Source organism: Mus caroli, unplaced genomic scaffold (genome assembly GCF_978045245.1).
Source record: "Mus caroli unplaced genomic scaffold, Mus_caroli_1 scaffold_12, whole genome shotgun sequence".
NCBI lineage: Eukaryota > Metazoa > Chordata > Mammalia > Rodentia > Muridae > Mus > Mus caroli.
In genome coordinates, this window is record NW_028227267.1 from 47,483,052 (window position 1) to 47,510,943 (window position 27,892).

The window sequence follows — 27,892 nt, forward strand, 5'->3', positions numbered from 1 at the left end:
TCCGGTTACGGTGTCTGTAGATTATCCCGGCACTCAAGAGGCACACTCAGGTGGGCCTCTGTTGGAGGCCAGCCTGGTCTACAAGGAGAATCCCAGGCTGACACAGTGAGACACAGTCCTCTCAAGAAAGGGGAGGGGGAAGAGAAGAAGTGAATTTCTCCCTGTAGCCCTGGCTGTCTGGAACTCAATCAGTAGACCTCAAACTCAGAGATCCCCCAGCCTCTGCCTTTTGAGTCATGGGATTAAAGTCATGTGCCACCCCTGCCTGGCCAGAAATTTTTAAAGAATTGATAAAATATAGAAAGAGATGGATAGAATACTTATCCCTTTAATGGGATAATCTAATTTTTTCCTTCCCAATTCCCCATCTCAGCGCAGTTTCTTATAGGTCAAAGCCTTCTCTTCTCTCCTATCTATGAGTTTTTGAAGCTTGTTTGCCCTGACATATCAGGCTTCATTCTTTCTCTAAGGCCTCCTCCCCACCACGTGGGTGACCTCCACTGCCATCGTTACTTATTTATCTATATTTTATGTATATGAGTATTTTGCCTGCATGTTTGTCTGTGTGCTACAGGTGTGCCCAGTGCCCATGGAGACCAGAAAAGGAAGTTGGATGCCCTGGAACTTGAGTTAACATGGCATTCTCCCTTCCCTCTGCCATGCCTCTCCTTTGAGGAGCTGCTGAGATTTGCAGCTTGTCTGCCCTGAAGCATTTCCCCTTTAAACCTGACTGTCCTAAAGCTGAAAGGCAAAAGGAATGAAGGAAGGAAACCCTGCACAAGTCTGTCCCACCTTTACAAACGATTTTATTTAACTTTTATTACTATTGTGTGTATGATGTGTGTGTGTGTCGGGGGGTGTATAGGTGTACACGTGTGTGTGCATGTCAGAAGACAACCTTCTGGGGCTGCTGCTTTTATTCCACTGTAAGTTCCAAAAGTCGAAATTAAGCTGTGCAACTTCTGTGGCAAAAGTGCCTTTACCTGCTGGTCCAAGAGTTGAGGATTTAGCTCAAGAGTAGAACAGATGGCTGGGTGTGTGTGTGTATGTGTGTGTGTGTGTGTGTGTGTGTGTGTGTGTGTGTGTGTTTATGTGGGATGTTGCTGGAACCAAAGGCAAGACACACCACACCTGGCAAAGAAAAAAAAAATTAAAAGACTCTAGGGAGATTAGCCCAGTCAGTAAACTGCTTGTCATGCAAGCCTGAGGACTGGGGTTAGGAACCTCAGCAGCCACGGAAAACTTGGGTGAGGCAGCAGCATGTTCCTCCAATGTCAGCACACAGGACACAGGGGACTCTCTGGAGCTCACTGCCTAGCCAGATTCTCTGTGAGAGACCTTGTCTCATCATATAAAGTGGAGGAAGATACCAACATCAAACTCTGGCTTCTACATGCCTGTGTGTGAGAATGAGTGCGAGCATGAATGTACACACGCGCCCTTGCGCACATGCGCACACACACACAGACAAGTAGACTGCACTGTTTAGTTGTTCGGTTTCATAGCAAAATTGAATAGGGACTATCATATTCTCCTGTCTACAGACTTTTCAGGTTATTTTCATTTTACCTGTCTGAATGTTTTGCTTGCAAGTACTGTGTGAGTGCCTGGTGTCTGGGGAGGTCAGAAGATGGGGTTGGAGCCAGCATGTGGATGCTAGGAATTGAATCCCAGCCCTCTGCAAGAGCAACAAGTGACTTAACTGCCAAGTCAACTCTTCAGGTTTTTATTTTTTCAAAAATGTATCATGTTTTTGTATGTATACAAATGAATTTTTGCCTGCAGAGACTGTCTGCCTGGTGCCTAAAGAGGCCAGAAGAGGGCGCCCTATCCCTTGGAATTAGGATTTACTGCTGATTTACCCTGGGACTCTGACCTTCCAAGAGCAGAAAGTACTCTTTACCACTGAACTAGAAGTGTGGTGTCTTTATCACAAAAATGAGCTAACAGCCAGAACTGGGGGGTGCACACCTTTAATCCCAGGACTTGGGATGCAGATGCAGGTGCATCTCAGTGAGTGCAAGGCCAGCCTAGACGAGGGCATTCCAGGCAGGCCAAGGAAAAATAGAGAAAACAAATTAAAAAATGAACAAACATTAAGGCAGAGGCAAGAGCTGATGTTAACATTCATCCTTGCTGTTGTGCACACTCGGAGTTTGGGCGAGTGTGTAACTACATGGATCTGCATTCTATATCACATCATATCCACTGTACTAAAAATACCTGTGCTCTGCCTGTCTATGTCTCCTTTCCCAATCGCTGATGATCTTCTGTTTTCTCTGTATACAGTTTTGCCTTTCCCCCCAAAGTATTGTATAGCTGAATAGCTGAAACTATACAAATACAGCTCTTTTCTCTTAAACATATGCATTTAGAATTCTACCAGGTTTCCATTACTTGATAGCAGCCCTCCTTCACCCATCCCTGCTACCTTAGGCTGGGTAACAGACAGTCCAGTGAATTTTTATTTTATTTTGCTTTTTTGAGACAGGGTTTCATGTAACTCAGGCTGGTCCAAACTCACTGTGGTGCAAAGGGTGACCTTGAACCTTTGATCCTCTTGCTTCTACCTGCCAAGCACTGGGATTACAGCCATTCACCACTGCATCTGGTTTACACAGTGCCAGGGACCAAACCTGGGACCTCTTACATGCTTGGAAGTCCTTGTCTCTACCCAATGAACTGCAAACCCAAACCTGTGGAGATCCTTAAACACTGAACATTTAAGCCCCATATTTAATTACTTGGAGGTGGAGTCTCTAAATATCAGTGTAATTTTAAAGATCTCATTCATAACTAGCTAGGAATGAGAGTCACTGAGACAGAATGAGCCTAAATCCTTCCTAAAAATATTTTAAACCTTTATTTATTTATTTTTGAGACAGGGCTTTACTAAGTAGCTAAGTAGCTCTGGCTGCCTTGGAACTTGCTTTGCAGACTAGGCTGGCTTCGAACTCACAAAGATCGGCCTGCCTCTTCCTCCAAAGTGCTGAGATTAAAGTTGTGTGCCATCAAGTAATTTGTTATGCTTTGTTTTGTTTTTGCTTTTCTTTTCTTTTTGTTTTTGTTTTTCGAGACAGGGTTTCTCTGTATAGCCCTGGAACTCACTTTGTAGACCAGGCTGTCCCCGAACTCAGAAATCCACCTGCCTCTGCCTCCCAAGTGCTGGGATTAAAGGCGTGAGCCACCACACCCGGCTTGTTTTTGCTTTTCAAGACAGGATTTCTCTGTGTAGCCCTGGATGACCCAGAAATCTATTTGTAGACCAGGCTGGCCTCCAACTCAGAGATCTGCCTGCCTCTGCCTCTCAAGTATGAGACTTAGGATTAAAAATATATGCCACCATCCCCACTAAATCATTTTTTTAAAAGGCCAGCTTGGTCTATCTAGAGATATTGTCTCAAAAATGTAAATTAGATCAAATACCTGGAAACATCATCCCATAGGTTGGGAAATAGTAATAGCTTTCCATTGTGGCTATATTTACGGTTCTAAGGAAATAAGGCATATATTCAGTTGGATTCTGTAAGACTTCTGAGAAATTTTAAGAGCCGTAATTAAAAAAAAAAAAAAAACAGTTCCTATTTTTTCTTAGAAGTCAAGGTTTAAGGTTGGTGGTCTTCAGGTCTCTGCTGTCACAGTTAACAACAGGAGAAGGGATATTTTGCAGACTTCCTACTTCTGATATGTTATGGGAGACAGAATGGGTAACAGCAGAAGGTCCCAGATGGCCCCAGATGGGACAGTTAGTGTCTTCTATCTGCAGAGTTTCCATTAAGGAGAACGTGGAGCTGATTCGCCTTAAGAAGCTCTTACACGAGAGGAATACCTCCCTGGCAGCCACAGAAGCCCAGCTGACACGAGTTCAAGAGGTGACTTGTTGTAACCAGCTGTGCTTCTTAGAGAGGGGAAAGCCCACGGACGGGTTCATGCATGAGGCCCGAAACTCAAGCCCTTCAAAAAGGGCAGCGATGTCACTTAAAAAATGAGCCCATCCCTTTCCCTCCTTCTTCCTCCTCTTCCTCCACTTTGTATCCACCCCTCCTTTGTGTTGGGCTTTGATTCTGTAAAGTAGGCCGACTGAAACTCACCGTGTAGCTCAGGCTGGCCTCAAACTTACACAATCCTTTCTTTGCCCACACCTCAAATGCTGGATTGCCAGTGTGCCCACCACACCGGGATGGTTTTTGTTTTCTCTTTTACCTATGTGATCTTTCAACTCAAGGACACTAAGGTACTTGCCTCAGGTCATATAATTTACAGAGGGTATTCAACCCAAGCCTTGCGAGTCTATTGCTTTCTCAGTATTGTTCACCATTTCTGTTATGGAGAAGGCTCAGGCCCTGGCCTGGTAAGATGGAATTTGGCAGAGTTAATCTGTGTCAGGTAAGGCCTCAAGCCAAGGGATCAGAATGTAATTCTGTAATCATCATGGATGGAGTCAGGCCTTTGATGAGCACTTCCTATATTCTGAGGACCTGGTCCTGGGTGCTTACAGTGCCCTGTAACACAGCGCTGGCCGAGGTCCTAACAGCACTGAGGGAATAACACCCCAAAGAAGATAAGTAACTGGGTCAAGGTGTAAAAAGATGAAGAGGTAGAGTAGGTATTTTAGTTAGTGTCTTACTGTTGTGAACAGACCCCGTGACCAAAGCAACTCTTACAAAGGACAACCTTTAATTGGTGCTGGCTTACAGGTTCTGAGGTTCAGTCAACTATCATCATGGCAGGGAGCATGGCAGTGTCCAGAAAAGGTTTGGCTCTGGAGGAACTGAGAGTTCTCCATCTTGCTCCGAAGGCAAACAGAAGGATGGCTCCCAAGTGACTAGGTCTCAAAGCCTTCCCCCACCGTGACACACTTCCTCCAACAAAGCCACACTCTCTATAGTGCCACTCCCCGGGGCCAAGCATAATTCAAACCACCACAGCAGGGGTTGATTCAGGCTAGAACCATAGCTCTCCCCTTTACCAGGTTAGATGCCACTGTGAGGATGGTGGAAATGTGGTGTCGAGGTCTAAGTGAGACTCAGCACTGTCTGTTTATTGAGCCAGTATGTACAGAGTATCAAAACTGCGCAAAGCACCAAGATAAAGATCCTACTGGCAAAAGTGTCTCTTTCCAGCCCCCGGTGTTTGCTTGTTTATTTAAGTCAAGTTAAAGATCACACTGAAGAGTGACACAGCTCTAGTCTCTAAGGCCATTGCGGGAGTGAGATTGCAGCAAGTTCATAGAACAACTCTACATGAGGAACGGGAGGAAAAGAAAAGGAGTGGTCAGGTCCCCAGAGACAGATGTAAAAGCAGAAGAAGATTCATAAAGGGGGTTGGAGAGATGGCTCAGTGGTTAAGAGCATCAGTTGCTCTCCTAGAGGCACCATATTTAATTCCCAGTAGTTCACGTGGACACTCACAACCATCAGTAACTCCAGTTCCAGGGATCCAGCCTCCGCAAGCACTAGGCATGTGGTGGTGCACAGACACACGTGCTGGCAAAACACCCATGTACACATGCAGTAGAAATTAAAATTTAAAAACCTTTTAAATCGGACTCATCAAAGAGGAAGTTCATGAGCTGAATTCTGAAATATCAGGAGAGTATCTTGCAGTACCAGGAATGCAAGAAAAGAAAAAGTTCCTAGGAAGGTGAATGTCGACACACTGAAGTCTTAGGTCCTAGAGCCCATGGTAGGAATTTGGGCTTCAGCCCATAGACAGTGGCAGCAGGGGAGGGAGTTTGCATAATCTTATTATAAAATCAACTTCCTCCCCCCCAAAAGATCTCACAGGCTTTTAAAAGCATGAGAATTGAAACACATCTTGGTAGATAAAGAATTTCTTTAGGGAAAGGGCTACAAAGTACCAATAGTTACTAGTCCCAGGTGGCTAAAGTAGGAGAGTTTTTATATCGTGTCCTGAAATCTTCAGATGTCTCTAGAATCGCAATATCTCAAGGCAATCATCAATTACATAGCAGGTCCGTGGCCAACCTGGCGGGGTGAGAGCCTGCCTTAAAAAAAAAAAAAATCAAAACAAACAGACCAACCAAAGCTAGGAAAGGGGCTGAAGAGATGGCACAAAGGTCGGAAGCACTTGTTGTTGCATGGGATCCAGGTTCCGTCCTGGCACCCACATAGGGGCTCACAACTGTCTCTAATGCCAGGTCCAGGAGATGTGATGCCCTCTTCTGACCTCTGCAGGAACAGGTACATATGTAATGCATATACATTCATGCAGGCAAAACACGTATACACATAAAATCACTAAATCTAAAAAGAAAATCGTAGAAGTCAGGAGCACAGATTAAAGGCTGGAACAGCAGATAACAGATTGTAGACACAGAACTCTTACTGATCCCCGGGCAGGGGAACCAAGGACCCAGGTGGACAGAAGCCTGCAGAAAAAGGGATTTTAAGTCCCAGACATAAAAAAAAAAAAAAAAAAAAATGGACCCTGTCCCCAAAGGAGCGAGTGAGGGCAGCGGAGAAGTGGGCTTCTAGGTTCCTGCTCGGGGTGAGTGGACACAGTGGCGTCTGCGCCTTCCAGGACGTGGCTACTCGGCTGAGGCCTACATAACGCAGCGTTTCTTTTCCTCTCTCTGAGATAAGGTCTCCCTGCAGCCCTGGCTAGCTTGGAACTTGTTATGTTTCTAGGCTTGACTAAGACTCGAAGAGATCCTCCTGCTTCTGCCTCCTGAGTGCTGGGTTTAAAGGTGTGGAATGCCGCACTGGACTATGTATATCTTACAGAGATGTCAAATAGCTCATGAAATTGATGAACTGGTGAAATAATGCTTACTCATTTCTTCCAGGCATACGAAGACTTGCTTCAAAAGGTAATTTTTGTGGTGGTGGTGGTGGTGGTTGCTTGAGACAGGATCCAGGATCTCTCACTCTGTACAGCAAGCTGGTCTCAAACTCAGAGATCTCTCTGCTTCTGCCTCCTGAGTGCTGGGATTGAAGGCACATGCCACCACTTCCAGCATCAGAAGGAAATTAATATAGCTTCTTTGATTCTATTTCTTAGTAATCAAAGCTATCAAATCCAAAGAAATCTGTGTACATCTGTGGGTTATATGACAGCAGAATTAAGGCAATTAAATTGGTTATTAAGTCATATTGTTTCTAATAAGATGAATTATGCTATCACTATAATAAATGATATTTATTGTATTGTTTTCAGCGAAATCAAAATACAAGTCCTAAGTTAAGTGGTATTTTTTTTTTTCAGTTTATCACCATGGCAAACTATAACATTTACTCAGAAATTCCCAGGAGTCAATTCTTTTTTTCTTTTTTAAAGATTTATTTATTATATGTAAATACACTGTAAATGTCTTCAGACACACCAGAAGAGGGCATCAGATCTCATTACGGATGGTTGTGAGCCACCATGTGGTTGCTGGGACTTGAACTCAGGACCTTTGGAAGAGCAGTTAGTGCTCTTAACCACTGAGCCATCTCTCCAGCCCCCAGGAGTCAATTCTTGTGAGATGTATAAGGCAACAGGGTGTCCTGCGGCTGCTCTTCATCTGATCTTCTTCAGTCTTTGACCCTACCTACTGTGAGCGGTGCATACAAAAGTGCGTAAGTGCCTGTGACTGAGGGTCTCCAAGGAGCTCAGCTGTGCCTAGACAGAAGCAGCCTCAGAAAACGGCACACAACTTCTAGAGCTGGTTTCTCCCCAGGGGCAAGAGGAGAAATAGTATCACTATAAAAATCACCCAAATAGCTTGGAAAATAATGCCAGCTTTTGAAAATGGCACCTAATTTAGAATCAGGGACTAACCAGGTCTTGGAAAAAAAATTATAGCTCCAGCGATAAGTTCAGAATGGAAAGAAAGTTCTCCCTAAAAGGAAAACCATACTTGCAGAGAAATGCTAAGGAGGAAAAAAAAAACAAAGAAGGTTCACTTTACAGGGGCCGGGTACTGTGTTGTTCATTATCCTCAAGGAGAAGGTTCACTTTACAGGGGCCGGGTACTGTGTTGTTCATTATCCTCAAGGTCTGGCTTAATTAGTATTCTATTGCTGTGAAGAGACTCATGGGCAAAGCAGCTCTTATAAAAGAAATCATTTAACTGGGGCTTACATACAGTTTCAGAGAGTTAGTCCATTGTCATCGTGGTTGTCCATTGTGATCATGGTGGGGAGAATGGTAGCACAGAGCCAGGTATGGTGCTGGAGAGGCAGTTGAGAGTTCTACATACAGATGCCCAGGCATCAGGAAAAAGAAAGAGAGTCACTGGGCCTGCCTTGGCTTCTAAACCCAAAGCCCACTCCCACTTCAACAAGGCCACACCTCCTAATCCTTCTCAAGTTGTGCCACTCCCTGATGACCAAGCATTGAAATATATGAGCATACAAGGGCATTCTTAGTCAAACCACCACACGGTCATTCTGTGTGGCCTCCATCTAAGAATACCGGAGTTGCTGCTGTGTGGAGACCACACCTCCTGAGTCATGTGATCATTCTTAGAAGAATTTCCTTTTGTCTGCAGAATCAGGGAATATTGGATACAGCCCATAATGCCTTCCTCAGTCAAGTGAATGAGCTCAAGGCAGAGCTGAGTGAAGAGAGCAAGAAGGCTGTGAGCTTGAGGACTCAGCTGGGAGATGTGTCTATCTTGCAGATAACTCTGAAGGAGGTAAATAATAGTACTGAGAAGACACTATCAACTGTATCGTAGTCCAGGCTCAGGTGAGGCTCAGTATGGAGTACTTACCGTGCACACCTAAGGCAGGCTCTGATCCACAACATTGCATAAAGCAGGCATGCTGCCATGCACAGGTCTCTGAATTCAGTCCATCTTGGTGAAACCCTGACTCAAAGCAAAACACGTACTAACATGCACCTGTAACCATGGCAAAACGTGTGTTAACATAACATACACCTGTAACCTCAGCATGTATAGTAAGTTTGAGACCAGCTTCGATTATATGATAAAACAACCCAATAAATAAATAAATAAATAAATAAATAAATAAGGTCATTTTAAAATAGAGGTTATTTTATGTATGGGCATTTTGCCTCCTTACATGTGCCTATCCCGCCAGACAGTGGTGGTGCACGCCTTTGATCCCAGCACTTGGGAGGCAGAGGCAGGCGGATTTCTGAGTTCGAGGCCAGCCTGGTCTACAAAGTGAGTTCCAGGACAGCCAGCAGAGCTATATGGAGAAACCCTGTCTCGAAAAACCAAAAGAAAGAAAAAAAAAGAAAAAAAAAAGAGAAAAAACAAAAACATGTGCCTATCCCCTGGAACTAGAGTTATATACAGTTGTGTGTGACCATGTAGTTGCTGGAACTTGAATCCTGGTCCTCTAAAGGAGCAGCCAGTGCTCTGAACTGCTGAGCCATCTCTCTAGTCCTGGCACTTTTTTTTTTTAATTAAAAACTGTTGTATTCCAACTTCGAGATGTTAAAAATGAACATCTTAGCAACAATATGGCTACTCCATGAAAAACATTTATTTTACACCTATTGGTATTTTGTCTATGCATGATTTTAGTGTCCAGTGTCTCTGCTGAGGTCAGAAGGCATTAGATCCCCTGGAAGTGGAGTTACAGATGTTTGTGAGCCATCATGTGGGTGCTGGGAATCCAACCCAGATCCTTGGGAACAGCAGCCAGTGTTCTTAGTCTCTAGCCTGTCTTTGCAGCCCTGATAATATTCTCACATATGGGCAGTGAGCCTCCAAGGTGGCTAAACCATGTAGCTAAGACAATTGCAGCATCTGAGGATATACACTTGTCTGCTCTTTTGTCTTTCTCCAGTATTTTTTTCTCTCTTTTGTTTTTTCCTGGGACAGGGTCTCACTGTGTAGCTCTGGCTAGTCTAGAATGCACTCCATGTAGACCAGGGTGGCCTGGAACTCACAGATCTGCCTGAGGCTGAGGCTGAGGTTAATCATGTGCACCACCAGGACTGGCTGTTTCTTTCTCCTTACATTTTTTTTTTAATTTATTAGTGTATGAGTTCACTGTAGCTATACAGATGGTTGTGAGCCTTCATGTGGTTGTTGGGAATTGAATTTTGTAGGACCTCACTCACTCCAGCCTGCCCTGCTCACTCCTGTCAACCCCGTTCACTCAGTCCCTCAAAGATTTATTATAAGTGCACTGTAGCTGTCTTCAGACACCAGAAGAGGGCATCAGATCTCATTACAGGTGGTTGTGAGCCAGCATGTGGTTGCTGGGATTTGAACTCATGACCTTGGAAAGAGCAGACAGTGCTCTTACCTGCTGAGCCATCTCTCCAGCCCTCCCCTTACATTTTTTATCTATTGTGTATCTGTATGCACAAACACACAGACCGAAGCTCAAGGGTGGCAGTCATAGGACAATGACTGAGGGACATTTTTCCCCCCATTTCTATCATGTAGGTTCAGAGGATCAAACTCAAGTCATCAGGCTTGGTGGCAGTTGCCCTTATCTTCTGAGCATACCACTAACCACCTTTATCTTTTATAGTTCATTGTCACTTCCCTGGTGGCAGGAACATAGACATGACGAAAGCTTGCTCAAAAAGTTTTCATTAATTTTAATAAAAGTTCCCACTTTCACTTCCAATTGGTTCTGATCTTTTTTGTTTGTTTTTGGTTTTGTTGACCTTTTTTCTTTCCTTTCTTCTTTACTCTTTCTTTCCTTTCTTCCTTCCCTTCCTCCCCTCCCTCCTTTCTCTCTCTCTCTCTCTCTCTCTCTCTCTCTCTCTCTCTCTCTCTCTCCTCCCTTTCTTTCCTTGCTTCTATGGTTTTTTTTTTTTTGTTCTTTTTTTTGAGACAGCGTTTTACTTGTGTAACCCTGAAACTTGCTCTGTAGACCAGGCTGGCCTTGACCTCAGAGATTCACCTGCCTCTATGCTGGGATTAAAGATGTGCACACCACTGCCCACAAATCCTTCAAATGAAACCTTGTAGAACCAGTATAGAAAAGCCTACGCCCAGGCTCTAATCTGTGATGGGAAGCAAGACCAGAGTGGTCTCAAACATTCTGTCTTTCTTAGTTTCAGGTCAGAGTTGAAGATTTGGAAAAGGAACGGAAACTGCTGAGTGACAGTTATGACAGACTCTTAGAGAAGTGAGTACAGTGTCTGGTCCCAGAGCATCGTTCTCTACAAAAGAACTATGGAACCTTCCAGGTTTAAAACACATTGACCAGGCATGCTGGCACACACCTTTATTCCAAATTCTGGAGGTAAAGGCAGGCAAAAATGGAGGCCACAGGGCCAGTCCGGTCTATAGTGTAAGTTCCAGCCAGGGCTTTAAATAGAGAAAATCTGTCTCAAAGAACAAAACAAAACAAAAAAAAGATAACAATAAAGTTCAAAGGAAAGGCAAATTGTACACAGTAGTACTAGCTTTGCCCTGCTTGTGTGTTTGATAACAGCTGACACTACGTGAAGGTAAGGGCACCTTCACCTTCATTCTAGGTCTTTTATCACTTTTCTTTCTTTCTTTCTTTCTTTTTTTACTTATTTTTTATTTTATGTGTATGGGTGTGTTGTCTGCATGTGTGTCTGGTGTCTTCCTCACAGTGTAGCCAAGAATGACCTTGAACTTCTCTTCTTGCTTCCACCTCCAGGGTGTTGGAATTCCAGGTTTGATCCACACATTTCTGAGGACTAAACTCAGGGACCTTGTTCACGCTAGGCGAGAGCTCTATAGTTATATCCTCAGCCCCCTAAGAAACTTGTTGTTGTTTTTTTTTTTGAAACGAGGTCTCTCTATGTAGACTAGGCTGTCCTGGAATTCACTATGTAGTTCAGAATGATCTCAAACTCACCTGCCTTTGCCTCCCAGTGTGAGGATTAGGATTAAAGTCATGTGCCACTGACACCTGACTGAAAAAAAATCTTAATAATTAGGTAACCCAGTAGTTTTTATATGCCATTTATTCAGAAACACTTGTGGGTTTTTGTTGTTGTTGCTGTTTTGTTTGTTTGTTTGTTTGTTTGTTTGTTTTACAGAGAATTTCCTCTGTGTGTCCCCTGTCCTAGAACTCGGTCTGTAGACCAGGCTGGCCTAGAACTCAGAGATTCTCCTGCCTCTGCCTCCCAAATTCTGGGATTAAAGGCGTGTACTGTCACCACCTGGCTCAGAAACAGTTTTTTCTTTTCTTTAAAATTTGTCTTAAATTTACTTTTTTTTTTTTTTTTTTTTTTTTTTGGTTTTTCGAGACAGGGTTTCTCTGTGTAGCCCTGGCTGTCCTGGAACTCACTCTGTAGACCAGGCTGGCCTCGAACTCAGAAATCCGCCTGCCTCTGCCTCCCGAGTGCTGGGATTAAAGGCGTGCGCCACCACGCCCGGCTAAATTTACTTTTTTTAAAAAAAATGTGCATGAGTATTTTATCTGCATGTGTATTTTTATATGATGTGTGTGTCTGGTGCCTACAGAAGTCAAAAGAGAGCTTTGGCTTCCTTGAGCTGGAGTGATAAAGGGCATCTGCAGGCTTAGAATAGAACCTGGGTCTCCTTGGAGAAAAGCAGGTGCTCTTAACCATTGAGCTGGCTCTACAGGACCCAGGGTTTTTGTTTGTTTCTCTTTTGTTTTTTGTTTTAAGATACTTTTTTTTTTTTTTTTTTTTTTTTTTTTTTAAAGATTTATTTATTTATTATACATAAGCACACTGTAGCTGTCTTCAGACACTCCAGAAGAGGGCGCCAGATCTCGTTACGGATGGTTGTGAGCCACCATGTGGTTGCTGGGATTTGAACTCTGGACCTTCGGAAGAGCAGTCGGGTGCTCTTACCCACTGAGCCATCTCACCAGCCCTTAAGATACTTTTTAAATGCCAGTCATTCATCTTTAGGGATAAGACTTCCTCTGAGTTCTGGCAGCTGTAGAGGGGTAGTTCTCACTCACCTCTTTTAGTCTTTTTACATTTACTTATCAGGAGGGGCACATGCCGCTGTGTTCAGTGGAGGTCACAGGACAGCGTGCAGGAGTCAGTTCTGTCCTTCCATCATGTGGTACCTGGGACTTGAACTCAGGTTGTCAGGCTTGGCAGCAGGAACCCATACCTACTGTGCCAGCTTACTACCCACCCCAACCTCAACAGGTATTTTTGTTAGTTTTGTTTGTTTTTTAGATAGGGCCTCCCTCTGTAGTAGACCAGGTCAGCCTAAAACTCACAGAAATCTACCTGCCTCTGCTTCCTGGTGTTGTCACTAAAGGCATGGGCCACCACTCCTGGCCAGGAAGTTTTTCATTTTTATTGTTATTATTGTCCTGGCTGTCCTGGAACTTGGAACTCACTCTGTAGACCAGGCTGGCTTCAAACTCAGAAATTCGCCTGCCTCTGTCTCCCAAGTGCTGGGATTAAAGGTGTGCGCCACCACTGCCCGGGTATTTTAAGTTTTTTGAGGCAGGGTTTCTCAGTGCAGCTGTGGTTGTCCTGGAATTCACTTTGTAGAGTTTGAGTCTGGCCTCAAACTCAGAGATCTACCTACCTCTGTCTCCCAAGTGCTGGAGTTAAAGGTGTGTGCCACCACTACTGCTCTTGGTCAGGAATCTTTTAATGTCAATGTCATTCCATTTGTATAAATGACTAAGACCTGGTCTTGTGTGTTTTACACTCAAGGCAGGTCTAACAGCTAAATACCATGGGATGGAGTTGTAGGTGTTAAAAAGCTTGTTTTTATTCTTGGGTATAGCTGGTAGTTTAAAGTTCTCTAAAGTAGCCACTGGCAAAGGGATATAAGGGGACAAGGTGAGAAAAGAAAGCTCTTGATTCTCAGTTCTAACTCAGGAGGTCTGGGCATGTCCTAATACGCAGGCCCTGGCCTAAGGAAGCCATCGCATGGGAGACGTTCCTTGAGAAATGCATGATTAAGGTGCTAGTGTAGTGGAACCCTCAAGACTTAAGCAGACACTGAGTAACTCCTCAATGCCACCCAAAAGTTCCAAAGCAGTTAGCAAGTGACAGTTACAAATAAAGCCTGGGCAGGAAAAAAAAACATGTGGAGAAAGGAATTATCAGCTAGGTCCCAGAGATGCTGAAATTGTGTAACAAAGATGCCGGATCCTACTCCTTTGAGGATCCATCTGACATCGCGCCTGGGGTTTTCAGCATGCTGGATAGCAGTCATCAGCCTCTGGACAGCAGTCATCAGCCCCACTGGAGCACGGAGCTCACAGGGGAGCAGCTTTCACCGCAAGCCTGTCCACTGCTGGACCAAAGGGGCGCTGCACTGGAGGAGACCAAAGTCTTGCTTCAAGCAACCAACAAAGGTGGGTCAAGTCTGAAGGAGTGTTCTCATGTGCAGTGCCATCCATCTGGTTTGGGAGACAGGAACTTGGGCCTCTACTTCTCCAGTCTCCACTGACCCTGTATTTTGGGGTCATTGATAACGAGAATTGAACATGGGCAATTAGGTCTGATTTAGCCAGGAAAGCATGTAGCCTATCTTCCTCATATGTATGCCTTTCCCCATACAGTTCTTCCTGTTTGGAGCTATATCAATTTTCAATTTATTGGTTTTTTTAAAATATTTACTTTATCGATTGTGCTAAAATAAATTTCTCACCCAACGTGGTAGCACACACCTTTAGTCCTAGTACTTGGGAGGCAAAGGCAGGAGGATCTCTGTGAGTTCAAGGCTAGCCTGGTCTACATAATGAGTTCCAGGACAGCCAGGACTATGTAATGAGATTCTGTTTCAAAATACACACATGAGTGTGTGTGCACATGCACACACACACACACACACACACACACACACACGGAAAATGAATTTCTCTATTTTTAAAAATTCAGTCATTTCTGAGATGAGTGGAAAAAACTGAGTTTTTTTTTTCCCACCTGAGGTCAAAAAATTGAGAAGTGGATTATTGCTCTTCATTGGTTTCTGTTTTTTTTTTTTTTTGGTTTTTACAAGATGTCAGTGTGGCTGAACCTGACCTTGAATATTGGATACTCAGTCTTTTTGCCTCCACATTCCGTGTCGATTACACTTGTATATACACCACCATTCCATATAAATTACAGTCATCCACGCACCATTGCACCCAGCTTAACCTGTCTAGACTCTTAAGTCACGGGAGAAGAGAGTTATTTGATTTTTAAACATTATCAAGAAGATTATTCTCTTCACCCTGTCATAGATCCTGTTATATAGGCATTTACATTGTCCTTTAGATTCTAGTAGATTCTGTAGGAGAAGAAAAACAAGACAGTAGGATCCCCTGCCTTCTCCCCCCAGGACGTAGCAGAAGGACTGAAAATTTGAAGCTAGCCTGGGCTATGTAGTGAGACTCTGTCTGTCTCAAACAAAGCAAAGCAGCAAGAGCCACACAGTAAGGAAGCCAAGCACTGTGCTATACATGTGAACTAAGTCTTGTAAGATCAGAAGAGATCTGGTGTAACGTCTCTGATATCTCTGCACCCTGGACAGCAATAGCCTTCCTTCCCTGAGACATACACATAATTCCCAGTCAGGGTGGGTATGGAGATGGGGGCTACCGAGAACTTAATGGCTAGAAGTCACAATGGAGTCAAGTTGGTGAGAAACTGGCTTGGGTGGTTCTATCAAAACTGTAATATTTGGTGGGGGGATTTCATTCCATTGGTAGAGTGCTTTTGAATGTGTAAGACCCTTGGGTTCATTATCTGCATGATCACCTGACCCCATTCCACCTGCCCTAAAACATACCACTGGCCAGTCCCAGGCAGCCACGTGACGGTCCTATTGTTTGTGTTTCCCTCTCCATCCCACAATTCCTTGGGTGCTCTTCTCTCCTCTGATCTTACCTTAGAAGCACAATGTCCACTGACTGGGTCAGCGGGCCAGGGGCCCTTTTGTCTCAGCAAGAGGAAACTGCTTTTTCGGTACAAAATGAAGCTGTCCAGCCAGCTGTTATTTCACACTTGGCTCAACGCTGACTATGGTTGCCATTAACTGGATTCATTTCCCCGGATTTCTTTTTCAGCAGCTCAAGATGGAAAGCTGAAGTTTCAAGACACCAACATCCCTTACCAGCATGAACAGGAAGAAGAGAACCTTCAATCAACCGCCACTGAACCCTCATCTCCAGAAGAGCTGTCTGAACTGGATGCTCAGCCCACTTTACTCCCACAGACAGATCAGAGAGAGGTAAAGTAGTTACTCTGCTGAGAGGTTTCTGGCAGAAACCCCCAGGGGAAAACTACAGGAGCAACACTCTGTCCTGATTGAGAAAGGGATTTAAAAAGTGCTGAGCCAGCTGACAGGCAGGGTTTAGTGAGCCCCACCCAGTACCCCGTGCTTAGAGCTCATAAGTTTTCATTAAAAGTTTTTAAAAGGAGGGCTGGGGAGATGCTTCAACAGTTAAGAGCACTGAGTGCTCTTCCAGGGGACCCAAGTTCAATTCCCAGCACAAACATAGCAGGCTAGCAACTATCTGTAATTCCATCTCCAAGGAATCTGACATACATGCAAGCAAAATACTGATGCATATGAAATAAAAAAATTTAAAAGTTGTATTTACTGGCACTGGAGAGAGAGATGGCTCAGCTGTTAAGAGCACTGACTACTCTTCTCTTCCAGAGGTCCTGAGTTCAATTCCCAATGATCACATGATGGCTCATAACCATCTGTAATGGAATCTGAGTCCCTCTTCTGGCATGCAGGTATACATGCAATAGAGCACTCATATACTTTAACAAAAAAAGTTGTATTTGTAGAAAATGTTTTTTAAGAAGATGTATTTATTTAATATGAGAGTATTGTGTCTGCATGCATGTCTGCATGTCATGTGTGTCCTTGGAGCCCATGGCAGCCAGAAGAGGACATTAGATTTTTCTAGGACTGGAGTTACGGATGGTTGTGAACTACCACGTGTGTGCAGGGAACCAAACCTGGGTCCTCCAAGAGTAATAGGTGCTCTTAATCAATGACCCATCTCTCCGGTCCCTTTGTTTAGTTTTTAAAGATTTACTTATTTATTATTTTTTATGCATATGAGTGCTTTGCTTGCATGTATGTGTGTGTCTCACATGTGTGCAGTGCCCATGAAGGTCAGAAGAGGACACTGAGTCCCCTGAAACTAGAGTTCTAGACAATTGGGTGCTGCCACATGGGTTCTAGGAATTATATCTGGGTTTTCTGAAGAAGCAGCCAGTGCTCTTAACCACTGAGCCGTCTCTCCTGTCCCTACAGTCTTTAGGTGTGAATTTGGAATGATCACCTGAAGGGCAAACTGCCATTTTGCTTTTATTCATTACAATTTTGTGGGTGGGTGCATGTGCCACACACACGAGGTACCTTTGTGGGGGTCAGAGGATACCTTTGTGGAGTTATTTTTCTCCCAACACTTCTATGTGGGTTTCAGAGACTGAACTCGGGTCACCAAGCTTGCTCAGCTCAAGTTTGAGCCATCCTGCTAGCCTCCAAACTGTCATTTGAAAACTGTCACCACTCTGCAGTGACACACTGACTGGGGGCTGGGCAGTGTGGGGAAGAGGGCCCTTGTGAAGTGGCACAAATCTTGTGCGTTCTGGAAAAGACATTGTTGCTGGCGTTTTACAACTCTCACCAACCGCTTTTACCAATGTTTTTCCACTGTCCAGTCCAGTGAACCAAAAGCTCAAGACAAGAATGACTTATCCCAGGTGCTAAGCGAGCTGCAAGTGTCACATGCAGAGACCACACTGGAACTGGAAAAAACCAGAGACATGCTCCTTCTGCAGCGCAAAATCAACATGTGTTATCAGGTGCAGGGCATGGGCCAGGAAGCTGGGTGGCTGAGACTCACACACACCCGGGAGCAAGCATGGCTTGGGGTCGGGGTTGGTGGTTAGCAACGAGCTTCCTATGGAGGCGCCTCGGGACTCACTCACACATGCCCAGGCACCTGGCCCCAGAAGTCAGCTAAGGGGGAGCTCATAAAACGGCAAGTGCCAAACTTCCGGGTTCATTTCCCCCCAAAGTCCTAGGGACGCAATTACCCAAGGTGCCACGGGTGCAGCCACGAGTGAAGGGTCTTAGAAAGCCTGAGCTTCCTTCCTGGGCGGAACCTGCCCTGCTGAGGAGGTCGCATCAATCTCCTATTCCAGCGAGGTCCAGTTTTTAGAGTCAGGGCTCTTGGGTTCTGCGACACAGAGAGGAAAGTTCTTATTTTGTTTCAGGAGGAGCTGGAGGCAACGCTGACAAAAGCTGACAGGGAAAACAGGGACCATGAAGAGAAACTGGAGAGGCTGAATCACCTCCTAGACTTCAAGAACAGCCGCATCAAGCAGCTGGAAGGTATTTTAAGAAGCCACGGCCTTCCAACATCTGGCAAGTCTTAGAACTTTGTTTCCATCTTGGGCGATGTCACATGACTAACAGCGACCCAATCCTCCTGACTTTCTCTCTTTCTGCTCTCATCCTCTCTCACATCATGGTTGGTTTGTAACTTCATTTCCTCTTCTGCCCAATGCAAATCTCTGATTTTTTTTTTCTGGAGAATTTCCACAGGGCAGCTGTGCTTCCGGGTGGTTGGAAGAGTGTCATTGAGGGTGACTGGCCCCAAGGCTGGTGAATCTCTCCTTTCCTCTGTCATTTTGTGAATCTGTGCGTATTAGCCTACGGCAGGTCTTGCCAGGTAATGCACCCTTGTCACGCATTTCCTCTCATCTTTTCCTGAGATCTCTCTCTATAATCTTTGTTGAGATGTAAGGATGTAGGCAGAGGCAGGGCAGGCGTTGCCAGTGTGCTTCCTGTTCGGGGTCTTCCTATTTCAGATGGTCACTACAGAACAGGATCCACTCTCAACCTTGAGTTTAAGAAGTAGGCTTCCGTGGTGGCGCAGGCCTTTAATCCCAGCACTCGGGAGGCAGAGGCAGGCGGATTTCTGAGTTCGAGGCCAGCCTGGTCTACAAAGTGAGTTCCAGGACAGCCAGGGCTATACAGAGAAACCCTGTCTCAAAAAAAAAAAAAAAAAGAAGTAGGCTTCCGGGCTGGTGAGATGGCTCAGTGGGTAAGAGCACCCGACTGCTCTTCCGAAGGTCTGGAGTTCAAATCCCTGCAACCACATGGTGGCTCACAACCATCCTTAATGAGATCTGACTCCCTCTTCTGGAGTGTCTGAAGACAGCTACAGTGTACTTACATATAATAAATAAATAAATAAATAAATAAATAAAAAGAAGAAGTAGGCTTCCTCACTATGCACTCGGGAGAGAGACGACTCACCCTAACCAAACTCAACCACAGTCTGAGATTTAAAGCAGAAGGCAGGGCACTGACATCAGCACACGTGGAGCTGCACATGGAGCTGCAGTGAAGCGGTGCTCCTTTCTGGGAAAAGACTCAGTAATGAGCAGGTTCCCTCGTGAGCACAGCCAAATAAACAGGCAGTCCTCCCTTGCACTGAATCCTCATGGCTTAGACTCAAGGTCTCTTTCAGGGTAAGCACCCTTACCTACCTCTGAGGGTTCATTTGCTTTCACTTTCTGTGCAGATTCCTGCCAAAGCTGAACAGCTTTCCCATGCATACCACTTGGCTGTACTGTTTTTTTGTTTTTTAAGATTTTATTATTTGTTTAAGATTATTTATGTGAATGTGCCATTTGTATGTATATGCCTGCAAAGGAGAACATCAGACTTCCTTATAGGTTGTGTGAATCAATCACCACGTGGTTGCTGGAATTGAACTGAGGACCTCTGGAAGAGCAGCTAGTGCTCCTTAATCGCTGAGCCATCTCCGCAGCCCACATTATTTCTTCTCAGAATTGCCTAGTCCTACCTCTACCTTTCCCCCATGATTTAATAGTATCTCTGATTTGTGCTTCCTTATATGTAAGACTATTAGCTTTGTGTGGTTAATGCCAATTTAAACAGATTGCATTAAGTCATGTCTTATTTATCTATCTATCTATCTATCTATCTATCTATCTATCTATCTATCTATCTATCCATCTATTTATTTAGATTCTTCTGTGTAGCCCTGGCTGACCTGGAACTTGATCTATAGACCAGGCTGGCCTTGAACTCACAGAGATCTACCTAAATCTGCCTCTGGAGTGCAGAGGCAGATTGGCTGCTTGGCTAGATCAAATCTTTTTTTTTTTTTTTTTTTTTTAGACTTATTTATTTATTATATGTAAGTACACTGTAGCTGTCTTCAGACACTCCAGGAGAGGGCACCAGATCTCGTTACAGATGGTTGTGAGCCACCATGTGGTTGCTGGGATTTGAACTCTGGACCTTCGGAAGAGCAGTCGGGTGCTCTTACCCACTGAGCCATCTCACCAGCCCCTAGATCAAATCTTATAACTGAAGAAAACATCAATTAGCTGGGTGAGGTTGCACTTTGCCTTTAATCTCCAGAACTTGGAGGCAGGGGCACACAGATCTCTATGAGTTCAAGGCCAGCAAACACAATGAGACTCTGTCTAAAACAAACAAATACAAAACAAAACAACAAAAAAGGAAAATATTAATCAACTAGTCAATTTCTGTGTTACATTTTTTTCTTGTATTATTTTTCCCCCCTCTGGCTGTCCTTGAACTCACTGTGTAAATCAGGGTAGCCTTGAACTCACAGAGATTGACTTGCTTCAGCCTTCCAAGTGCTGAGATTACAGGTGTGAACCACACTGAGCCTCCTCCCTGCCCTGTCATTTCTCCTGTGTTCCCCTGCCCCGGCCACTGTTTTCTGAGCTCTTTTTATGCAGTCCAGGCTGGCCTCAAAATTGTAATTCTCCTGCCTGTTTCTTTCCGGAGTACTAAGAGTACAGACATTCATTACCATTCCCCACTCCCCTGTGGGAACATTCCGCAGACACAATTTTATTCTTTATAGAAACAAAGTCATTCCCTAGCACCTTCCCTTGTCTTTGTCCCTAGCAAAATAAATAGCTGTCCCTTTAGAGTGGTGACAGCAGTCCTGGAGGGGATCCAGCAGAGACGAAGAACTTGCTGGAAAGCCTTAGTCCTGGCTCTCAGAGTCAGCTGTCATCCTCCTCCTCAGACTCTCCCTCAGACTCAGGTGCACTGTTGGGCAGGCCATCGTCCATCTGCTGCAATCTTCCCGACTGGGTATCCCACGTGTATTTGGTCACTTTGAATTCAGCCATCTCATACCCAAACAGCCTCAGGACACGGGCCTGCTCTGGGGTCAGCTTGTCACCCTTTTTGCATACTTCATAGTCAGACACACCTTTCTTTTTTTCTTTTTTTTTCTTTTTTTTTTGGTTTTTCGAGACAGGGTTTCTCTGTGTAGCCCTGGCTATCCTGGAACTCACTTTGTAGACCAGGCTGGCCTCGAACTCAGAAATCCGCCTGTCTCTGCCTCCCGAGTGCTGGGATTAAAGGCGTGCGCCACCACGCCCGGCCAGACACACCTTTCTTGAGGGCAGTGGGCAGCCCCAGCTGCCTCAGCTGTGGCTCCATGGAGTGAGGGAACTGCTGCAGGGGCCCTGGATCCAGGCTCGAAGTTAGAGTCGCTTTGTTCCCTGTGGGAACCACTCTTTCACCTCCTTCCTTGTTCAGTTGGTAAAAAGGAGCCCTCCTTCACCTCTCAACTCCCTGCTGACCCGACGTCTTTCTATTAGTCAGATGGGCTTTGACCCAAGGCTACCACCATCACCTTGTGTTTGCCAAAAAACATCCAGCTGTGCTTCAGGGCATTCCGGATGTCCTTTAGCTTGCTCTTTCTCGTGTTGGCCACAGAGACATTCTCTCACTGTCTTGTCTTTCTGTGTGTGTGTGTGTGTGTGTGTGTGTGTGTGTGTGTATGTATGTATGTGTGTGTGTGTGTGTGTGTGAGGAAGACAGACAGATAGACAGAGTCAGTCAGAAGGGGCACACGTGGTTGTGAGGTTAGAGGGAACCTACAGGAACTGGTTCTTCCCTCCCATATGCAGGCTCTGCAGACCCAATCTCAGGTCCTTAGGCTTGGCAGCCGGCACACTTATTTACTTCTTCATCTTGACAGCCTCTCCTCTTCCTAGCCTGAGGGGTGCTAGCGAGATGACTCAGGGTTAAAAGCAGTTGTTGCTCTTGCAGAGGACCGGGTTTCTGTCCCCATGTCTTGCATTCCATGGACAGCACTTTCACCCTCTTTCCTCTCAAGCTTTCTTTCTTACCTTTCAAGTCATTACCCTTTGATTCAAAGTGGATTTCTTGCTCTCTTCAAATGAACCCAATGTCTGAGCAGCACATAGGGTTGAGGGCACATAAGCCCCCTCTTGTAACTGAGCTGGCCTCTCCAGGCAGCCTCTCCTGGATAACATGATAGACACCGCCTGCCACTTTCTAACTCTCTGAGGACAGCATAGCCATCTTTTGGGACACATTTTATGTTTCTAGTGCCTCCCTTCTAGAGTAACCTAAATTCTCAGGACCTTGATCTGCTTCAGTGTCATCTGTGTGATGGATGGTTCGCATCTCCTGAGTGTGGTGTTCGGCTTGCAGCTCCTCACTTGGCCCTTCCCACAGTACAGGCAGTAGCCATTGGGCCTTCAGAATTCAACCCTTCTGACTGGCATTGCGATGCTCTCCTTCTTGAATCATGTGGCTTCTTGAAATAAACTTAGCTTGGACTTCCACAGTGTATTTTCTTTCCGTTTATCCTTTTCTCCCCAGTAGGATAGCTCTCAACCTTTTCATGGATAGGCAGTGTTTTTTCCCCTGTAGAGCAGCTCAAAGACGTCGCGTATGGCACTCGGCCACCGTCACTGTGTCTGGAGCCCCTGGCAGCCCACAGAGGCGAGGATGAAGTGGACATGTCTCTGCTGCATCCAAGCGAGAATCTTTTTGAGCTGCACGTCCACCAGGCCTTCCTGACCCCTGCTGCCCTCGCACAGGCTGGCAACACCCAACCTACCACTTTCTGCACTTATTCCTTCTATGATTTTGAAACTCACTGCACCCCACTCTCTACTGGGCCCCAGCCTCTCTATGACTTCACCTCCCAATATGTAGTGCAGGCAGACTACCTCCTCCTGCACTACCTTCAAGGAACTTCAGTACGGCTTGATCTCCATCAGGCCATGGCTAGTGAACACCATGTCCTTGCTACTGGATGGATCTCACTTGACAAGGTGCTAGGGACTGTGGAGAGAGTCCACGGGTTGGCCACACTCGCTGGTAAGTGCTTTCGGCTTCTTGTGGTTCTTAGGACTAGGAGCTTTGGAAAATAAACAGCCAAAACCTGGAACTGCTTTCTGGCAATTTCCATTTTCCATCCTGCCCTCCCTGGACTCATGGCAGCCTCCCTGCTTCAGCCTCTCAAGTGCTAGGATTTCGGGTATTTCACCATCCAGGCTTCCTCTGTTCTAGACTTGACTTTTACCGCACACTATTTTCTATGCCTTTCATATCTTTTGCTATTCAGGAGCTGGTGGAGAAGACTTGGGGGTGTTAGAGTACTGGATGAGGCTGTGCTTGCCCCTAAAACCCAGCCTCCAGGCATGCAATAAGCGAAAGAAAGCCCAGGCCTACCTGTCAGTCAGTGTGCTTGGAGCTCGGAAGGCCCAGAGCAATGAGGTGAGAGAAGGAAGGACTCGTGTATCTTAGAAGGACATCAGCCAGCAGCCCTTGCAGGGGCTCGCTCTCCCATTCCCTATGACAGAAGCCCTCACGGGGGCTCATCCTCCTGTTCCCTATGAGCACCCCTCGAATGTGAGACAGCGAAGCCAGTCCAGACTCTGCCTGTGCTTAAACTCGAGACGAGATGAAATCATGTCCTGGGTCAGGGTCTTTTCTTTGTTGTGAACAAATCAGCTTTTCCTCTTTTTTTTTAATTGAAATTTTTATTACAGTCAGTGATTGGCATGGGGAGGGGGGGCGGGAGCAGGTGGTCCATGGGGGCCTCTGCCTTCAGATACTGGAGTTGGGCCGGTCTGTTGCAATTCCCCAATAGGGAACTCAGATTCTGTTCCAACAGACTAAGCTCCACTCCACCCTTGCTAGTCAAGCCCTGCTAGTCACTGTGCTTCTAGCTGTCTGGCCAGGCAGCTCCCTCCCGCCGTGCTTCCTGTACCTGTGTGTCTGTTTTTACCAAAGTTGGAAATGTGGGGCCATTAACTTTCTTTTCATTCTAACCATAGCCTCGTACGAGTGAGCATTTACAGCATCGGTGCTCGCTTGCTCACACCACTGTCTGTCCCACTGGGAACACCTGCTGAGTTCTTCCAGTTTGCTCATCTCTTTTTCCACCCTCAAGTGTTGGCTTAGCTATTCCCACTGCTACAATTTCACTGGCTTTTTACAAAACAAAAATCTAGGGCTGGAGAAATGGCTCCGAGCTTAAGAGAGCTCACTGGCCGCTCTTCCAGAGTTCAGTTCCCAACAACTACATGGTGGCTCACAACCATCTGTAATGAGATCTGGTGCCCCCTTCTGGCCTGCAGACATACATGCAGACAGACTTCTGAAGACATATTAAATAAATAAATCTTTTTTTTAAAAAAAATCTAATATTCAATTAAAATGAATAAACTTAACACAGATTTATTTATTTATTGTGTTGGTACATGCCATGCTATGCATGTGGAGGTCAGAGGATGCACAGGAGTTATTTCTCTTCTACCGTGAGGGAGCTGGGGTCAAAGCTGGCACCATTCTCTATCATGCTGTAGGAATTGTGTAGGGGTCAAAGCCTGGGGATGAACATCTCCCTCCAACAGCTACCAGAGCCAGGGGCAGGCAGATGATGGTCGTTAGGCACCCTCATGACCTGGCAGAGCAGGTTCCAGGTCACGGTTCCTCTCACCTAAGTGGGCTTCACTTAGAACAATACCTCAGGCTGCCCTTGATCTTAGTCCAAGACCATGATCTTTCCAGTTCAGATCCGAAACCTGGGCGCCTCAGAATGAGCTTCGGGTTGAGATCACCAGGTGCTGCGGCCTCCGGAGTCGACAGCTGGGAAGGCAGCCCAGTCCGTATGTCATGTACCGCTTCTTCACCTTTCCTGATCATGACACCACCATCATTCCGGCCAGCAGCAACCCATACTTTAAAGACCAGGCTCTGTTTCCAGTGCTTGTGACCTCTGACCTGGACCAGTATCTGAGGCGGGAAGCTCTGTCTGTCTATGTTTTTGATGATGAAGACCCAGAGCCTGGCTCCTATCTTGGCCGAGCCCAGGTGCCCTTGCTGCCTCTTGCACAAAACAAATCTATCAAAGGTGGGCGTTGCACCCCCCGGCCCTCTTCCTGCATCATCTCTCTGTCCTTACCAACTTTTCTTTGTTTACTTGCTTGGAACAGTCATTCCTTCACTTAAAAATATTATTATGCATTGATTATGTATGCATATGAGTGTTGTGAGTCTGTGAGTGAACATGCTATCACACGCACGTGGAGGTTAGAGGTCAGCTTTGTAGCGTCAGCTGTTTCTTCCCACTGTTCAGTGAGTTCTGGAGAATTCAGATTGAGTTCAGGTTCCTAAACTTGCATGGCAAGAACCTGTTACCGCTGAAACATGTCAGCCACAAAAAGTCTCTCCTGGGGCTGGAGAGATGGCTCAGTGGGTAAGAGCACCCGACTGCTCTTCCGAAGGTCCAGAGTTCTAATCCCAGCAACCACATGGTGGCTCATAACCATCCGTAACGAGATCTGGCGCCCTCTTCTGGGGTGTCTGAAGACAGCTACAGTGTACTTACATGTAATAAATAAATAAATCTTTAAAAAAAAAAAAAAAAAAAAAAAAAAAAAAAAGTCTCTCCTGAAATCTGAGAAGACTTTGGGGTGCTGTCAAGAGCAACAGAACAAAAGATTTATAGCCGCTTCGCTCATGTGAAAACAAGGGCTTCAGCTCCATAGCCAACATCTCAAGGAGCTTCAACTGAATTCCAGAATTCTATACCTCTATCTCTGAAAACCTTACGCTATAGACTTGGAGTGGGCACAGTGTCTTCTGCCTCTAATCCCAACACTTGGGAGGCCTGGTCTACATAGTGTGTTCCAGGCTACCTCCGGCTGTATCATAAGACCTTGTCTCACACAAAAAAAGCAAAAACGAAAGCCGAACAAAAAGACCCCTTCCCTGCTTCCCAACACTTGTTTTTGTTTAAAGACTGTTTCTTAGTTCACGAGCAGAGATCTGAGCAGAACATAACATAATCTCATTGCTTTTAAGACATCAGGGATGACTGTGGCAGCCGGACACAGGCAGACTTCAGCCCTCGGGAGCTGTGCTCCACTCTACCTTCCCTCTTTGCTTACTCATGGTTGTGGGGGACATGGAGCAGAGGCTTAGTCTGGCTTCTGCCTGGAGAGAGGGAGGCAGTGATTCCCAAACTTTGGTTAGGCAGTGTAGTCAGGATAGGCAGTGTCAACCATAGTTAATAAGATTCTGAGCATCTTTGGAAATACCTAAGGCCTCTCTCTCTGGCCAGTATTGCAGTTCTTAAAAAAAAAAAAAAAAAGCCAAAACAATATTTGAAGCCAGGCGTGGTGGCACACGCCTTTAATCCCAGCACTCGGGAGGCAGAGGCAGGCAGATTTCTGAGTTCGAGGCCAGCCTGGTCTACAAAGTGAGTTCCAGGACAGCCAGGGCCATACAGAGAAACCCTGTCTCAAAAAAGCAAAAAACAAAAAATACCCCCCAAAACCAATATTTGACACTTGTGCCTGAGAGGAGAGGCAAGCCACCTGCTAATTAGAACTACAAACGTCACTGTGCTGTTTCTCTTGGTACCACTTGCATAGGTGATGGTTTTCTGGGGACAGCCATAGCATAGTGTTTAGTTAACCTCATCATGGTTACAGCCTTTGATCATCTCTTCTGAGGCAGAAATGCCTGTCTCCTGTCAGTATAGTGAGAAATGGATCTCACTATATTGTTTTAATTTTTTTTATGTGTCATGAAGTTTGATATATTTTAATAAATTACTAACAAATGTAATTGAGTTGTAAATGGGGAGAAATAGAAAAGATGCTCATAACTTCTTAGTAGCCTATCTCATGAGACCAGGTTTGACCAGTTTCTCTGTGTCTCTCAGGTGATTTCAATCTCACAGACTCTGGGGAGAAGTCCAATGGATCCATCAAAGTGCAACTAGACTGGAAGTCTCACTACCTAGCCCCAGAGGGCTTCCAGATGCCAGAAGCTGAGAAGCTGGAGGGTGAAGAGAAGGAGGAGGAAGGGGGAGAGGAGGAGGTAAAGGAGGAAGAGGTGGAGGAGGAAGAAGAGGAAGAAGAGGAAGAGGAAGAAGAGGTCAAGGAAGAGGAGGAGGAGGAGGAAGAGAAGGTGGAGGAAGATGAGAAGGAGGAGGAAGAGGAGAAGGAGGAGGAGGAAGATGAGGAGGAAGAGGAAGAGGAGGAAGAGAACAAAGATGTCCTGGAGGCCTCATTCACGGAAGAATGGGTCCCCTTTCTTCCCCAGGTAACTCTCCAGAACTCCCTGAATAGGGGGCCTTAAATATTCTCTGAAGCCCATCGGAGAGGATAGCCTCAGGGATGGAATAGAGGAAATTCCTTCTGTGGGTAGTGTGTATAACCAGAGATAACCTAGAAGCTCCTGCTGGAGCAGAACCTCGGGCTCCACCATGTAGAGGAGCAGGAATAGGACGGAAGGAAAGCTCAGAGGTTGAGCTGTCACTGTTTAAGGCTATCTCTCTCTGGCTCGTCTGTTCAGGACCAAATAGCATCTACAGAGATTCCCATAGAGCCTGGCCAGTACCCAGAGAAGAGAAAACCTTCTGTAATAGCAGAAAAGAAGGAAAGAGAGCGTCAGGTCGCAAGCTACTCACGAAGAAAACACAGCAAAAAACCAGGTGTCCAAGGCAAGAACAGAATGGAATATCTGAGCTGTAACATCTTGAATGGAAACACACAGCAGGTGGGACCCCAGAGACCCTGGAGAGTCAAACATCTGTGGCCATCAGAGGGGAGGGGCACCAGGACCCCAGAGCTGCTTCCACATTGCATTTTTAAAGCCCCAGATGACTGTCATATCAGTGTAACCAGCTCATTAATACTATGCACA

The 27,892-nt window shown here is 45.6% G+C and overlaps 1 protein-coding gene and 1 pseudogene across 1 annotated transcript in view; one reads left to right on the top strand and one right to left on the bottom strand.

Annotated features, from left to right (window-relative positions):
* Rpgrip1 (RPGR interacting protein 1) overlaps positions 1-27,892 on the top strand; it is a 51,385-nt gene that overhangs the window by 10,258 nt on the left and 13,235 nt on the right. The window contains exons 6-18 of the mRNA XM_021182684.3: positions 3,767-3,872; positions 6,809-6,832; positions 8,498-8,644; positions 10,999-11,072; positions 14,065-14,225; positions 15,924-16,087; positions 17,542-17,685; positions 18,100-18,217; positions 22,595-23,047; positions 23,295-23,446; positions 24,746-25,088; positions 26,907-27,289; positions 27,542-27,745. Of these exons, the coding sequence (XP_021038343.1) occupies positions 3,767-3,872; positions 6,809-6,832; positions 8,498-8,644; positions 10,999-11,072; positions 14,065-14,225; positions 15,924-16,087; positions 17,542-17,685; positions 18,100-18,217; positions 22,595-23,047; positions 23,295-23,446; positions 24,746-25,088; positions 26,907-27,289; positions 27,542-27,745 (2,473 nt within the window). The remainder of the gene's footprint in view (positions 1-3,766; positions 3,873-6,808; positions 6,833-8,497; positions 8,645-10,998; positions 11,073-14,064; positions 14,226-15,923; positions 16,088-17,541; positions 17,686-18,099; positions 18,218-22,594; positions 23,048-23,294; positions 23,447-24,745; positions 25,089-26,906; positions 27,290-27,541; positions 27,746-27,892) is intronic.
* LOC110309613 (mRNA turnover protein 4 homolog) lies at positions 20,905-21,629 on the bottom strand (annotated as a pseudogene).